This window comes from Rattus rattus, chromosome 6 (assembly GCF_011064425.1).
Source record: "Rattus rattus isolate New Zealand chromosome 6, Rrattus_CSIRO_v1, whole genome shotgun sequence".
NCBI lineage: Eukaryota > Metazoa > Chordata > Mammalia > Rodentia > Muridae > Rattus > Rattus rattus.
In genome coordinates this window covers 25,313,199-25,329,496 of record NC_046159.1, presented here as the reverse complement: position 1 = coordinate 25,329,496, position 16,298 = coordinate 25,313,199, and the positions used below count along the sequence as shown (strand labels likewise).

General features: G+C 50.1%; 1 protein-coding gene across 1 annotated transcript in view; it reads right to left on the bottom strand.

Annotated features, from left to right (window-relative positions):
• Window positions 1-16,298, bottom strand: part of Iqsec3 (IQ motif and Sec7 domain ArfGEF 3) — a 95,424-nt gene that overhangs the window by 31,903 nt on the left and 47,223 nt on the right. Inside the window, exons 4-5 of the mRNA XM_032905750.1 lie at window positions 3,989-5,094; window positions 1,987-2,148 (exon numbers count right to left, since the gene is read on the bottom strand). Coding sequence (XP_032761641.1) covers window positions 1,987-2,148; window positions 3,989-5,094 — 1,268 coding nt within the window. The remainder of the gene's footprint in view (window positions 1-1,986; window positions 2,149-3,988; window positions 5,095-16,298) is intronic.

The following is a 16,298-nucleotide window of genomic DNA, read 5'->3' as shown; positions in this document are numbered from 1 at the left end:
ATGCTCTGAGGGACGGGAACGATGACAGCTTTCACAGAACCCGGGGGACTTCTGAGATCGCACAGCCCAACTTTTTCATCTTACAGATAAGGAAACAGGACTTTCGCAAGCACCTTCCCCAACCTACCTAGCACCCAGAACCAGAGACAGCTGTTTCTTAAAACCTACCTACCGGCCCCCTCTCCCCAGAGGGTGCCAGCCTACTCCCTAGCCTGGTCTACTCCCTAGCCTGGTCTACTCCCTAGCCCGGTCTACTCCCTAGCCCGGTCTACTCCCTAGCCTGGTCTACTCCCTAGCCTGGTCTACTCCAGCACAAGCCACAGCAGCAGGCCCAGGTCTGAAGCTCTTATCCCCCACCGACTCACCCATCTCTACCATGCCATCTCCGGGGAAGGGCGTCAATTAGTTTTCACGGCATTGTTCAGCACAAATCCTGTGTCCTGCACATCCCAGACCAAATGTGGGCTCGGCACTAGATTGCAGGCCAAGTTGCATGATGGACGAGGCATGGCAGAAAAGACAGACAAACAACCAAACCAGAGGAAGCCATGAGGGGAGCAGGGTCACTCTCGTCTCCCAGAGGAGAGAGACAATCAAAGTCTCCTGGGAGTGTGGGCCAGTTGGACAGAAGGAAGTTAGTGGAAAGAAAAGGGACAGAAGGCCAAAGACAGAACAAGGGCTTAGGGTGGGCAGGAAGAGGTTGGAAGTGTGGTCTTTCTCCTCTGGTTGGTTGGCATGTTCTGGGTCCCTGCATGGGTTCATGGGCATCCTTTTGGGACACACCGCCTAACAGAGCTGGCAGGACAGGGAAAGTGGAGCTTGAGGGAGGAGAAGGAAGGAGCAAATGGGAACTGCTAGAGTTTATCAGCTCTCATTACTCTTCTAGTGTGAAACTGCAAGGTCAGGCCGCAGTTCCCAGGGAGGCAGGGGCAAAGCATTGGTTCTGCCCGGCCAACACCATCCAAGGAGGCCAAGATTTTCCAGCCAGGGCTCAGCCCTTGCTGTCCTACATGCATTGAGACGACACTCCCCCGTCACCACCAGTGACTCCAGAGCATGCAAGGAGCTGCCACCTGGCCCTCTAAGTCTTTTCAGACCATGAGGTGTGCTAGGATACCTAACCTCATTCTCAGGGAACAACTGTTCATCCACAGGGCCAAATCCTCCCATCTTCACAGGCTGGGGCACAGAGGACCTGTGCCATGTCTACTTCACAAGAGTGCTGTGACTACTCTATGAAGACACCTCCTAGATCATCTGCCCAGCACTTGCCAGAAACACTCACAGTGACCCTCCAAGCTCCCAACCCTATAGCCCTCTCGATGTAGCCCTTGCAGCAGCAAGAACAAGAAGACACGCTTTCCCAGGGGCACAGAGCAGAACCCATGGGCCCTCCTCACCTTTCCCAGGGGAGAGGAGCCTCCGAGGCTCTGTTCTTCAGCCAGAGAAGTGCTACCCTGCCCTCTGAGCAGCTCAGAGACCAGCATAGCTGAGGTGTCCCTTAGCCCTCAACCCAGCCATTTCCTGGAGTTTGAGGCATAGGCTCTTTGAGGGGTGATTTTGTCGGTTGATTCATCTTTATGGAGTCTTAGTATTCCCCTGTTTAAACAGCCCTCAGTTTAGCCCCCTTTGTCCACATCTTGTGTCTACCAATATAAAAGTGAGCCTTGGCAAGGGTGTCCCATGATTGCTGGGGCAGATGAGAGAGAAGGTTGGCTAAGGAGCTGTCGCCAAGCAACGGACCTGAACTGCACAACGCATTAACTGCTGTTATGCCCCCCTCCCATTCCTGTTTCTCATGCCCTACTGTGTCCCTGGAGCGCCCAAAGGTTCCAGGCTCACCCTACCATCGAATGAATGACCGCACCCAGAGTTACACAGGAAGCCAGAGCAAGGATTCCCACCTCCCAAGAAATAATGATAATCCTTGGGTCCAGGGCATGAATGAAAGGTGGGAGGGGCAGGGGCAGCATCGTGGTCACTCACTCTAGCACGTCCCGGTTGAACTGCTTCTTGCTATTGCCCAGAAACTCTCCTATCATCTGGCGGCTGAGGCCTTTGCGCTGGAGGAGGAAGTGGGCCACACCGATGGGGGTGTCGGGGATGAAGCCGCGGGAGATCAGGAACTGGATGCCCTTGTCCGGGTTTCTGCAGAAGGGTTGGCGTTGGGAGGAGAAAGGAAGTCAAGGTTGCTTGGGGCTGCTGATTTGTACCCCATAAACCCTTCGAGATCTACTTCCCAGGCCTATCCTGGAGGCTCCCCCATGGGAACAACTGTTACCAGAACATCTCAGAGAGGTGGGATGGAGGTGCTAAGGAAGTGTAGGGAGTGGGGTTGGGGGTGAGGTGGGGGCTGGGGACAGGTATGTGGTTTGAATTGAGAAGAGGAGGTCTAACTCAATGAGAACCCAGAACAAGTAGAGAAGCTGTCCCTGCCCTCTACTTGCCCCAGGGACAGCTGTTCTCTGTCCCAGTCTTGCTCTGCATAGCCTCTATAGTCCCCAGGTGGCTCCTCTTCTAGCCTGCACCTCAGCAGCTCCTGATGCTGGCATTCACTGGGTCGGAGGAGATAAGTAATCACGAGGAACCTTTCCTCCAATGTTTGACATTTTCAGGACACCCAAGCCTGTGACTTTTCTCCTAGCAATTCATTTGTATTGTGTTTTGCAAAGGCACCATCTTCCCATCTGTAGGGGGAGGGGATACAGCTGGTTCTTCACTAGGTTGGGAGTCATAGTCTTGAAGGATAAGGGCATCTGATTTCACACGCACGAAGAAGTGATGAGGGGAGGGTCGCAGTGGTGTGCTAGGGTGGGGCTGTGCCCACGGGGGGGGCAGCCTAGTCTGCAAAAGGATGACTGGCTGGCTCTGACCTCGCCGAGCTTTACCTCTTGCTAACAGTTGAACAGTGTGCAGCCTTCTACCCTCCTGTGAGACTGTTTGCTATTCTGTGAAATAGGAGGATGTTCACTGTCTCTAGATGCTGCTGGGAGGACCGCAGGTGAACTGCAGTGAGCATCGTGAGGCCAGGAGCTGTGTCTCACTCGTCTGTGTGGTATGGGCCTGGCAGTTATGAATGAGTGAGCTCAGGAAAGGATTCCTGCTCTGGGCCGGTTGCTCCGAGGGAGGGAAGGTTAATGAGTATCTCACAGGGATAGAAGTGCTCACTTCCTCAGTGTGGCCCTGCCTGTGTTCTTGCTATACAGCCTTGTTTGGGTCTCTGAGTTACAGCAGGAATTAACTTCTCTCCTATTTCCTAATCCCTTTTCTATCCCCTTGGTTCTCTCTGTAGTTCCTCTCTGCTTTTCTCTCCTCTTACCTGTTCCACTACTTTATAAGCTTTCTTTTTTTTTTTTTTTTTTTTTTTTTTCTTTTTTTTTTGAGCTGGGGACCCGGGACCCAGGGCCTTTATAAGGCAAACCACTGAGCTAAATCCCCAACCCCTGATTATTTTCAAATAGATTGTTATTGTGGGGAGAGGGAATGGCCTTCGGAGGAGATCACATGTCAACCGTGTGGGGTCATCTTTCACCTTCCACATTTATGTCTGTTCTGGGGACACAGCTCAGGCTTGCCGACTGAGCCCTCTCCGCGGGGACTCTATCTTATTTTACTCCATCTCTCCAGTCTCCGCCATTTCCTCATTTTGTGACCCCAGTGAAATAGCACCGTTTCCCTAACATCATTTTCGTCCTCAGTGATTCCCGCTCAGTCTCCGTATTGCCTGTGCTCAACTCTGTATTTTCCCATTTGCCAAACCACCACTTCACCTTTGGAAGCAATAGTTGTGAAAAACCTATGTTTAGTGTGCTGGTCATCTGGAAAACATATACTGTGTATTTCTTAAATACTGCCTGGGGGCTCAGGCGAGGGGCATCCAACGAGACACAAACTGCCTGGCAGGACCCTGGGAAGATGGGACGTGGTACCCTCCGAGACCCCCAGGATTCCCCCCTCCCGTCCTTCCCTGGACTCCACGCCCACTCACATGTTGAAGAGGTTGAGGCCGATGCGGTACAGCCGCTTGCGCAGGGTGTCTGTGGAGAGCGTGGGGGACCTGCAGCTGGCTGGGTTCTCGCAGTGGTAGCGAGGCAAGCTCAGGATCACCGCCTGCAGGGCCTCCTTGGAGGCAGCGGCAGAAACCTCTGAGCCAGATTTGGCGGACTTGGTGGATGCGCTGCTGCTGCTCAGTTGCTCGGAGTTGTCGCCCACCTCAGCCTCCGCCCCTTTCCCTGCCTGCCCGGCCCCTTCCTCTTCCTCCTCTGCTTCTGTAGCCACTGCCTCCTCCACCACGGCCTCGGCCACCGTGGGTTCCTGTGCGCTCTGGGCGCGGCTCTCCGCCGCCTCTGAGTCCTCACCGGGTGGGTCCATCAGTTCCGAGGCTGGGACTTCCGAGACCTCCTGAGTCGCAGCGTCCCCTTGTTCGGTTTGAACCGCTGCAGGCTCCGCTGTGGCCTGGGCGGTCTGCGCGCCCAGACAGTTGGCCACAGACAGGGCGGTGGAGGAGGAAACAGAGATGTTCTGGTTAGCGATCTGCACCGTGACGTCCCGGAAAGCCATCATGAGGGTACCGCTGTGACCCTGAGGCAGGCCACCGGCCTCATCTCCTGACCCTGGGCCGCTGTCCGGCTCCCGCGCCGCCTCGGTCTCCAGACCTGGCTGCCCGGCACTCGGGTGCAGCGTCTGGTGGAGCTGGTACGCGCCACTCTCCTGCAGCGAGCACATGGTCTTGAGGCTCCAGGTGCTGAGGGCGTCGTCTATGGACTTGGCCAGGGACTGCACCTGCTCGGTAAAGGAGTCCTCCAGCTCGGTGAGAGAGCCTGCGAAGGTGGGTGGTAGGGAGGGCGAGCGCCCCAGCGGGAGCCCCAGGAGCCCACAGCTCTCCAGGAGTGCCTTCTCGGCCACCAGGCTTTCCGCTGTGGGCGCCCTCACCTTGCGCAGCGAGATCCGCCGAGGCAGGCGGCTCTCCAGGAGCGAGTTACGGATCTTCTCAAAGTTCTTGCTGAGCTGGTACTGGCGAAAAGCGGTTTGGATGGTGCACGCGGCGCGTCGGGATACCAGGTGGCCCCCGTATTTGTGTTCTAGCATTTCAATCTGCAGCAGGGACAGAGAGAAGGGCTCAGTTAGGGAGGATGGAGGTAGCGTTGGTTAGATCAGTACCGCCCACCACGGGACCCAGGTTCTGGGTCCCCAGTGCACAAGGGCACAGATTTATTGGGAGCCTGTATCCAAAGACCCCACACCCAATATTCCTGAGATGCCAAGCCCTTAGCCAGACTCCTGGGGGGCAAAATCGAAGATTCCACTCAGGATTTTGTGATGTCCCCTGTGGCGGTGGACAGAGGTGTTAGGATGGAAGCCCCATTTAGCTAATCTCCTGATTATTATAGAATGCTTACACCAGAGACGCATGCAGCACTCATGAGTAAAATACTTATCTTGAATTTGTATTAAAATACAGTAAAATATACTAGCTAGCGTGATATTAATATTAATATTAATAAAACATTAATAAAGACGGTTGGAGCTTGGTGATGGCTGTATGAGAGTTTATTACACTATTGTTTCTGCCTTGATGCACACTTAAAAATAATTAAAAATGAAAAATTAAACACTGATGTCAAGATGAATCAATCAAGCAAATAAAACCCCTACCGTGAGTCCTGCTCACCCCCACAGCACCCTCAGCGCGATCACTTCACTGCATGGGATGCTTATGTTTCCTTGGGGGACACTAACAGCTGGGCACCAGGGGATGACTGTCTTTGCATCACCAGCCCCCAGTCCAGATTATGGTACATGGGAAGTGCTCAATAAATGTGACTATCATGAGATGGCCCACGAGTGGGATTCCCTCCAGGACAGCACGATTCACATCACCTTTGTTTATATCAATAGGAGCTGCGCAGCCAGGGCCGGCGTTGGTGAGAGCATCCAGCCTGAGCAGAGCCCCCACAGCATCCTTGTGGTCATTTCCTTCAGCTCTGTTCTCTGTCCCTAAGTTTCTGTTTTTCTCTGTGCTGAGTTCTTGCTTTCCCTATTTTATCAAAACTTCTCAAGAAAGGACTAGGGACATCGCTTGTTGGAGAGCCAGCCCCTGACACTATTAATGATTCTCTGCTATGCTTGCAGATAGGGGTCTAGCCGAGCTGCCTTCTGAGAGGCTTCACCCAGCAGCAGATGGAGGCAGATGCAGAGGCTCACAGACAGACATCAGGCGGAGCCTTGTGGAAGAGCGGGGAGTGGGGGTGGGTGGGTGGGGGGAGGTGGGGGAGTGAGAGTAGGGGTGGGGGAGTGGGGGAGTAGAATTGAATAAACTGGAGAGGTCAACCACACCACAAGAAGACCTACAGAGTCAACTAACCTGGGCCCATGGGGCTCACAGAGACGGAACCACCAACTAAAAATCATGCAGGAGGACCTAGGCCCCCTTACACATTGTAGCAGATTATAGCTTGGTCTTCCTGTGGGTTCCCTAACAATTGGAGCAGAGGCGGTCTTTGACTCTGTTGCTTGCATTAAATCCCGATCCCCTAACTGGACTGCCTAGATGGGCCTCAGTATGAGAGGATGCCCTTAGTCCTACTGTGACTGGATATCCCAGGGTGGGGTGGTACCCAAGGTGCAAGGGGGGCTTCCCCGATCTGAGGAGAGCAGGGAGGGATTTCTGAGGAAAGGCTAGGAGGAGAGACAGGAGGGTGCAATTGGGATGCAAAGTAAATAAATATATTTTTAAAAGACATTCCCCCTTGCACCTTGCCCCCAGAAGCAACTGACCATTCAGCTATGCCCCTTGGAGGGCTTTGCATTTAAATTAAGGAGTAGGCTAGAACTAAGGAAATAGGCTTAATCAGAATTGTAGACGCCTCCAGTATGCTCCTTGAATCCTTTGTGAATGAGAAGGCAAACCTGGACTCTGAAATTATTCTCTGCTCATCCTTGCCCTCCACTTACACACTGTGTCCTTTTTCTAAAGGTCTAGATGAGCGGGCTTGAGGGTCACGCCAGCACTGCCATCCCAACGTTCTCCAGGAATCAGGATGGGGAGGGGCACAGGTAGATTTGCTATCCGCAAAGCAGATGGAAAGGCACGTCCATCCCTCTGTATGGCATTCTTGCCTGCTTTCCGATCTACTCAACCCATCAAAGGCTGTGTCTGGGATGACCGGTACAAGGCTCTAAGCATCACGAGGAATCACTACAGTGGTGTTATATCTGTGTGTTACAGAGGAGTCTTTAAGGTGATATTGAAAGCATTCTAGCATGAGTTTGGAGACATAGCTTAGTAACAGAGGCCTTGCCTAACACGTGTAAGGCCACGGGTTTCATTCCCAACACTGCTTTAAAAATAATCCTACCAGGCATGCTGTCTATCAAATTACTAAACACTTAGCAGCTTAAAATAACATAATTTATATTCTCAGGTTCTTTACATCAATAGTCTGGACACAGTTCAACTGGGTCCTCCATGTAGGGCAGTGTCTTTGGAGGACTTTGCCATCTGAGCCAAGGCTGCATCTCCATTCTAAGCCTCAGTGGACATGCTAGAGTTCCGCACTGAGAGTCAACCAAGCTATAATTCTTCTTTTCTCTCGAGAATAATGTCTGCAAGAGCAGGAACAGATGTCTTGAGGCAGAAAGCCGGGTTTCTTAGAGGTACATGAAGAGCGACATAGAGAAACCAAGTAGGCTGGTCTCCAGTCGAGTAGTAGATAGACTGCCAAGATGATCCCAATGAGTCTCACCCTGTTGAGTTTATCCTATGTGATTTCCTCCCTTTGATTTTGAGCTGGCCTAATTAATGTGATGGCATTATTCCTGTGAGTTTCCAGTATATTAGAAACATGATTCCGATCTACTGACTTTCAGTTAACTAAAACGAAAATCATCCTGGTGGTCTGACGCAATTGGGCGAGCCTTCTAAAATAAGGTAAAACCTAGGGTGGTTGATTTCCTGCGTGCCTCAAGCTGCCATGTTGTGGAGAGTAAGAGGAACAACACCTCCTTTACCGCCATCGTTTTATCCCTTCTCAAGGACCATGAGGTGTCACTCAAGGCCTGAATTTCACATCTCTTTCCCATTTCTAATTCCTGGGGAAACCAAGACCCAAGAGAATCTTGACAGGCGATAGGATTCCACAAGCAACTGAAGGAAGCTGTGGAAGCCCATCACCTAACATGGCTTGAATATGGTATAGAATCTCTTTGCTTAATATGGTATTGTATTAGTTAGGTGATTTTGTTGTTGTTTCTTTTTGTTTTTCAACTTGACACAGTCTAGGGTCATCTGGGAAAGGGAAAACCTTAATTTAGAAGATGTCTTCTTCAGATTGGTCTATAGGCAAGCCTTTAGGGTGTGTTTTTGATTAGTGATTGATTGGTTTGAGAGGGCCTAGCCCACTCTGATAGTGCCACACCCCTGGGGAGATGGTCCTGAGTTTTCTTTAAGAAACTAGTCTGAGCAAACTGAAAAGGAAAGCCAGTGAGTCATATTCTTCCATGGCCTCGGTTTCAGTTCCTACCCTGAGTTTCTGTCTTGGCTTCTCTCAATGATGGACCGTGACCTCTAAGCCCAACAAACCCTTTCTTTCCCAAGTTGCCTTTGGTCAAGATGCTTATTATCGCAATTGAAAGCAAACTAGGATAGTCTTTGTCACAGTTAGAGGCAGAAGACTGGGCAAGATGACTCTCAGGGAGCCCAGCTTCAGGTTCAATGTCTGTGCTGTTTGAAAAAGCCAAACTTTAGATTCCTGTCCCTGTCCTACCAAGTCATTCCGACACTTCGATCCTCTATGCTTCAAATCTGAAGTGTCTCCTAGTAGCCCATGTTAAGGTCAAGGTAAGATGTTAAGGCCTAGGTAACCGTTACCTGGCTAGCCTGCCATTATAAGGAAACTATTGTATGTTTCTGTTGTCACTAGGAAACTTTTAATGCCAAGTTGACTACATATTCTGTGATGTTCCGTGCTCTTGGAAACCAATCCTGATAGCAGTCAGTAGAACTCCTTTGCACAGTTAGTTACTCACAGGGAGCTTGGACCGAACCAACCACCCAACAGCCCTTCTTGCACCTGTGTATAAGCTTTTATGGTATTTGCCTTTATAAGCTGCCGCTGGGTTGGACACCAGCATAAGAGATAGAAGAAACTATTTAAAGTAAGACTTCCAGTTTGAGTAGAGGTTAAGTAAAGTTAAGTCCTTAAGACCTCCCTGGGAACTGACATCCTACTTGGCAGAAAGAGGCATGTGTGTGGGCAACTGACAGCCTGGTAGACAAGTTAAGACATGAATGTCAGACAAGGCACGTCCCCTGCCACAGTTGAATACCCCAGCCAATGGGAGCAGGATACAACACAGACATGTTCCTAAGGAAATCCCCCTCTCCCCAAATCCTGATTGGGAGAATAACCTGGCACAGATATTTGTACATGTCAGGCTTAGAAAGCCCTGTAGGATCTCAACTCGGGGTCGTGGCTCAGTTCCAGAATCTGGACCGTGTCCCTGATAAATCAGTCTTGGGGTATGGCATTCAACAAACCATCCCTATTTGACTGACGTCAGTGTCTGAGTGGTTTGTGCAGCAATTCCTGGACCCCAACATTGTACTTGGAATGCTTATTTCCCAGTTGGTAGCACTGTGTTTTGGGAGAGTTTGGAGCATTTTAAAGGGGTGAGGGTCTGCCTGGTGGGAATAGGTAGGAAAAGACAGGTTACAGCCAGCCTTCCTATCAGTTTCTGTTTTCTGATGACGTGAACAGCCCTTACCAATATGAGCTGAGATGGTATGCCATGTTTTCTCTGCAATGGTGGACCAAACATCCTCAAACTGTTAGCCAAAATACATCTTTTTTTTTTCTTTAAGTTGTTTATGTTTGGTGTTGTGGTCACTGTAACACTAACTAGTTCAGAAAACCAGTGCCACAGAAGAGGTTGTTACTCGAGAGGTTCTGAGGCCTTTCGAGCTAGTTCGTAGGAAGAAGTTGGAAGGGTTTGGAGAGAGGAGTTTCAGAACCCCTAGGATGCTGCAAGCAGAGGCTGATCAGCTGAAGCTTGGGAGGGTAGAATGGTGATAAGAATGTGGGCAGTAAAGGCTGGACTCATGAGCTTTCAGATGGGAACAAGAACTCTATTGGGAACTGGATACAGCCATTTGGACCCTGTCTGGAAACAGTTTGGTTGCATTCTGCCTGTACACTGAAATTTTAAGTGAGACAGAATTAAAAAGTAACTTCAAGACAGCATAGCGTTCAAGCTGTGATGTTTTTGTTGCAGGCTTTCAGCCAGGTATGTAGTCACAATTTAGAACAAAAGCCACACAGAATGAAATAAAAATGTTGTTTGCTCACAATAGCAGATACGCTGGATAGTTTTATGTCAATGCCACAAGCTAGGGTCATCTGAGAGGAGGGAAACTCAATTGGCAAAATCCATAAGGTCAGGCTGTAGGCAAGCCTGTAGGGCATTTTGTAATTTGTGATTGATGGGGGAGGGCTCAGTCCATTGTGAGTGGTGCCATCCCTGGGCTGGTGGTCCTGGGTTCTATGAGAAAGCAGGCTGAGCAAGCCAGCGGAAGCAAACCAGTAAACAGCATTCCTCTATGGCTTCTCTATCAGCTCCCATTTCAGGGTTCCTACCCTGTGTGAGTTCCTGCCCTCACTGCTTTTGATGATGAACTGTTCTATGGAACTGTGAGTGAAATAAACCCTTCCCTCCCCAAGTTGCTTTTGGTTGTGGTGTTTCATCACAGCCATAGTAACCCTAAGACAGCAGCACATTTAAAGTGGCAAGACCGCCCGCTGGAGACTCTGGGGTGTACAACTGCAAACTCATTCAAAAGACTTACCTTTGAAAAGAGAGTGCCACTGGGGCATTCCGCTTATAAAGGATTGCCTAGGGAAGTATTTTCCCAGGTTTAACCATTCAGGCACCAAGCAGCTGTTGTAGCTGTGGTCTGCAAAGTCTGGCTACTACTGGAGCTCTGGGCAGTACTTGGCATCATCTATATGGTGCTGGTTTTGTAGGCACCCAGAATACCAGAGTTACAAGGTCACAGAGGCTTGGACCCATATTTTTAAGGAAGGGCTGGGAGGTCAATGGGACCATATCCCCACTTCAGGGATTCCCTGACAGAGAGATGTGTGAAACTTTGAGGGTAAAAACATGAGATACAATAAGACATCCAGATGCTTGAGATGCTGGGGATACAGAATGTCTGCCGAGAAGACACGTGGGCATTGGTGGAATAAGCCCAAGAAAGAGGTCCTGTGGACCATAAACGGCAGGAGTGCCCAAGCTTGGTGGTGTTCAAATGATGTCACAACCACCAGTTCTCAGGGACAGAGGGAGAAAACTCGACATTTCCCTGCCAAATTTTGGTTTTGCAGTAGTTTTTCCTACCTTTTGTTTCTATGTTTTCATTTTGACTTGTTTTGGAATTGGAATACTTACTTTGTACCATTGCATATTAGAAGTATATAACTCATTATTTTTTAAACAGAAGCTCACAATTAAGAGATTGCTGTGAGTCTTTATAAGACCCTGCAGTTTAGATCCCCCCTCCAACTTTTGGTGGAATAAATGTATTATTCATAGCATTCAGTTTAATAAAGACAGTTGTTTTCTAGTATATCATGTGTAGTTTGACATATTTGCTTCTACTCTTTCCTCTCTTTTGTTCCCACTCCCCTGAGACTTGGGCTTACGAATGGTGTTGGGGTTGTTAAGACTTAGATATGCTTATATTTAAACTAAATGCATTTTGTACTATGGTAGCCACAGATGGAGTGTTTTGACCAGAATGTAAGATGTCCCCATTGGTTCATATTGGTTATCATCACGGAACATTTTAGAGGTGGAGCCTCACTGGTTTCTTTGAGGGTCTGGTTTTTGTCACGGTCACTGGTTCCTGGTCTACAGTGTTGCAAAGAGCCCTAGCACATGCCGGCACCACTGTGGACTAAGCTGTTGCTCCGTGCCTTGCTTGCTGGGATGGAACTGAAACTATGAAACTCCTCTTCTCCCTGAGTTGTCTCTGAGAGTCAGGTGGTCCCAGTGATGCAGACAGAATGGAAACAAAGTCGCAGGAAGACAAAGGCTTTGCTTGTCATTTTAACTGCCTCATCCCCAGTCCTTGGACAGCACCCAGGCCACAGTCAGCATCCTACGTAGTGAAGAAATGGGTTATCCATCTGACCAAAGCAAAGGATTCCACAGCCTCTGTTCCTAAGGATGTTCCCTCCTCCTGTTCTTACCCGCATTTCAGCTTCTAGCCTTCTATCTGCTGCTTGTCTCCTGCTTTCTGACCCTCTCCCTGTTCTCAGAAGACTAAAATATGGCTCCACTCGACTCTCCTGTCCACAAGGCAGGAGCTTGCTTTCTTTCTGTTTTCTGTGGAACCTTTGGGAAGACTAGTCTACACTCTCTGACAGACAGTCAGACTCCCGAGGAGTTACCTCCTGATCCTTGTTCACTTGCTCTACACATCCTACAACTTTGAGGTCCTCTGCAGTGATGCTCAAGAGGACCAGCTCTGCGGCTCACCAGCACAGGCCCTCTCTCACCTTCCCTCTTTGCTCCTTTCTGCAGCGCTCGATGTGTCTCCCGTGAAACCCCTCGACACTTAGAGCCCTTGCCCCCAGCTAGACTATCAACCCTAGACTCCAGCTATAGAATCCCATGCAAGCCAGTCACAAATGCAGTTTGGGACCATTTCTAAATCTCTCCATACATTTTTCCTTTTTTCCCTATCCACTTCAGAGCATCTTCCATGTTTTCTATGTTGGGAATCTAAGGGAGCAGCATTCGATGGCGGATAGTCAGTAACTAATGAAGATGGGCAAGCATCTCAGGGAGAGCCTTTCTCAGGACTCCAAATATATCCCCCAGTGACTGTCTTCCTGTCTTGGCCACTATCAAAATATCACCTGGTAACTTGATGAGAAACCATCACAAAAGAAAATAGCACCTTTCCGAGTTGCTTCTTCTGGGCTGGTGGACCTTGGGCATGTTTTAAACATCTCTTATCCACTAAATGAGGCCAATTTTGATGACCCTGAGGCTTGCGAAGCTTAAATGAGACTGTGAGGCTCCCAACACGTGGCGTGTGCTTAGTGAATGGTAATTATTTGAACACGACAACAATAGACATATGTGTAAGTCTCAGATCCATCTCTACTCCAACCCACGATCCTAGAGCCATGTGCTCAACAGCCTTACTCGTATCAATGCAAGATACAACAAAGCCACTGTCCTACCTCACCTCACCCCAACCAGCTCTGCCTTCTTTGTTTGCCTCTTAGAACTTTGCTTCTCACGCCATCCAGTCTGGGCATGTTGTGTTTGTCCCTGTGTCCTACTTCGCCCTGTCCTCTGAGTTGCTTGCCAGACTGAAGCCCTCACTTCACCTTTTTTTTTTTTTACAATCACGCCTGATCTTTCTGCGACAATGTCACTACAAGGAGCTGCATGTGGCTTAGTTGGGTCACCCTAAGAACGTCTGGGCAGGGTCATTTCTGCTTCTGTCCCTTCTTCATTCTGATACTTTATGAGCCCAATCTACCTTTTTTAAAAAAGAATTATTTATTTTATGTATGTGAGTACACTGTCACTCTCTTTAGATGCACCAGTAGAGGTCATCAGATCCCTTTCCAGATGGTTGTGAGCCACCATGTGGTTGCTGGGAATTGAACTCAGGACCTCTGGAAGAGCCATCAGTGGTCTTAGCTGCTGAGCCATCTCTCCACCCCCTTCCCCCTTTTAAAAATGAGATGGAAACATGAGTTTTCTGTTGCTTTAGAACTGACACTCACAGCAAATGGAAACTCTTCTCCCCCGCTTTCCAACCCAGTGGGTCAGGCCGGGTCACCTGCTGCTCTTCTGTGAAGCTTATATGGCAGCCAGCCCCACCACTAACTCTCCCTGCCACACAAACCCCTTTCCTGGGCCCCAGCTCAGCCCCTCTTCTCCAGATACATAAGTTCCCCTTTCTCCAAGTCTTGTCTCAAACGTGTCTCTCTTTTCCAGAAGGCTGTCTTAACGAGCCAGCCAGCCAGTACGGAATGTTATTCAAACTGGTCTTAACTGGTCTTTGGTGCTCTCTTTCTCTGAGAATGTGGGGGTCTATTTAGACTACCTACCCCTCTCCTTGTCTACTCTTCTCACCCCAGACTCAACGGGGCATCGGTTACTGGAGACATTCGCTCTGCTTCCGTTGCCCTGGATGCTCAGGCAGTGCCTAGCACAGAGAGGCTGTTCATGGAAAGCACAGAAATTCATTATTACTTCATCGCCCCCTGCTCCAGTCATTCTACACAGCCACCCCCTGCTGGCTCCAGCTGTCTGCAGTCCTGCCTTCTGTCCGTCCTCTACAGCCACCTGTGATGTTTGTGCCTCTGCTTGGCTCTGAGCTCTCAGCACTCCCATGCTGCCCCTCAAAGCCATCCCTTGTGCCTGGTGCTGGGCCAGACCCATGGCTGGAGTTTAGTAAATGAGTGTGGCCCTGAGCTAAATGAGCTTTTTCCTATGCTTGGGAGAAATAAAAACCCAGACTTTCTCTTTGGTCTAGGCTGAGAGCCAAATTCACTCCTCCTCCCTCCTCCTCCTCCTCCTCCTCCTCCTCCTCCTCCTCCTCCTTCTCTCCCTCATCCTCCTCTTCCTCCTCCCCCTCCTCCTCCTCCTCCTCTTCCCCTTCTTCCTCCTCCTCCTCCCCTCCTTCCTCCTCCTCCTCCTTCCCCCTCCTTCTTCCTCCTCCTCCTCTTCCTCCTCCTCTTCCCCCTCTTCCTCCTCCTCTTCCTCCTCCTCCTCCTCTTCTTCCTCCTCCTCTTCCTCTTCCTCTCCTCCTCCTCTTCCTCTTCCTCCTCCTCCTCCTCCTCTTCCTCCTCCTCCTCCTCCTCCTCCTCTTCCTCTTCCTCTTCCTCCTCCTCCTCTTCCTCTTCTTCCTCCTCTTCCTCCTCCTCCTCTTCCTCCTCCTCTTCCTCCTCCTCTTCCTTCTCCTCTTCCTCCTCCATATTTCTAGACAGAGTCTCAGAGGACTGAGGATCTCTGCAGTGCCCAAGGTCAGGCCTACCCAGTCATTTTAATCTTTCCTTAACATGGTCATGTGGAGATCTAAGAGGTGATGTAGCAGCCTGGAGAGTCCAGGAAAGGGTCAGGGGGTGGCTGGATCCACTGGCCAAGGAGCAGGTGTTTTCACTTCTCGCTGAGTCCATGATTCATAGGTAATAAATTGTGACCTCGCCTGCTTCCAGGAGAATGCTCTCCCACCTTCTGCCAGCAGCAGCAGTGAGAGGCTCTCGGTGTCCTTAGAATATGCTCCCTCTTTTCAGAGGTCAGGCCAGCAGAGCCTAATGAGGACCCCGAGAGAAGGCAGCAAGTGTTGCTGGCTGGGGGAGGGGCGCAATACTGAGGAGCCTGGGTTGGATGGGGTGGGTTCAAAATGAGGGTGGGTTTCCTCTGGCTGAATTTCTCCATGGAGAACATTAAAGCCATGCTCTGAGTTTCTGGACCTTGCAAAGCAAAACTCAAACATCAGGCCGAGAGTAAGAGACCCCAGGTGCCAAGCTGCTCCACTTTGAGCAGCAGGTTAGGCTGAGTGCATGGACCTGTGGAGCCTACACAAGTAGTTTACTCTGATGACCAGAGATGGGAAGGAACCAGGTTAACACTATGGACTGTGTCTTACTTAGTCTTCCCATCCATGGTATGGTACAGTAACAAGAGCCAGATCTGAGACACAATGTAGGGCAAAGGCTTTGCACTACGCCTAACAGCCGGTTCTCAGGTAGCCCTAGGTGGCACCTAGATGTAACTGTTTATCACAGGAAGACTAATTCTGTGGCAAAAGGGATTGCATGTTTTGCATTATGCTGTCACCAGTTCTCTCAGTGAGCTGAAAGGGGCAGGGTAACACCCTCTCTGTGAACGAGGCCAAGTGGGGGGTACCACTTCTGCATAGTTTTGTCTTCACCTCACCCTCTACAGCCTGGTCCTCCGGCTCCTTTCCTACCCACGGTAAAAATCTCACCTTCCTTCAGAGTAAAATGAGCCTTGGGATGCTTCAGCCCAGCAACCAGAGTTCACAAATGAGGAAACAGGCTCAGAGAGGAGAGGCGGTTTGGAAACATCGCCAACCACTTCTTGGCAAGCAAGGTGCCTCAGGGTAAGGCTGGACTATGAAGCCTGGGGTCTAGAAGATTTGCCAAAGGAGGGGACCAAATGTCACATCTATGGATCTTGGGTTGGGGAACAATTTCTGCATGCTGCTGAGCACAGCTCTATGGCCCTGAGGGTTGGCAAGATCA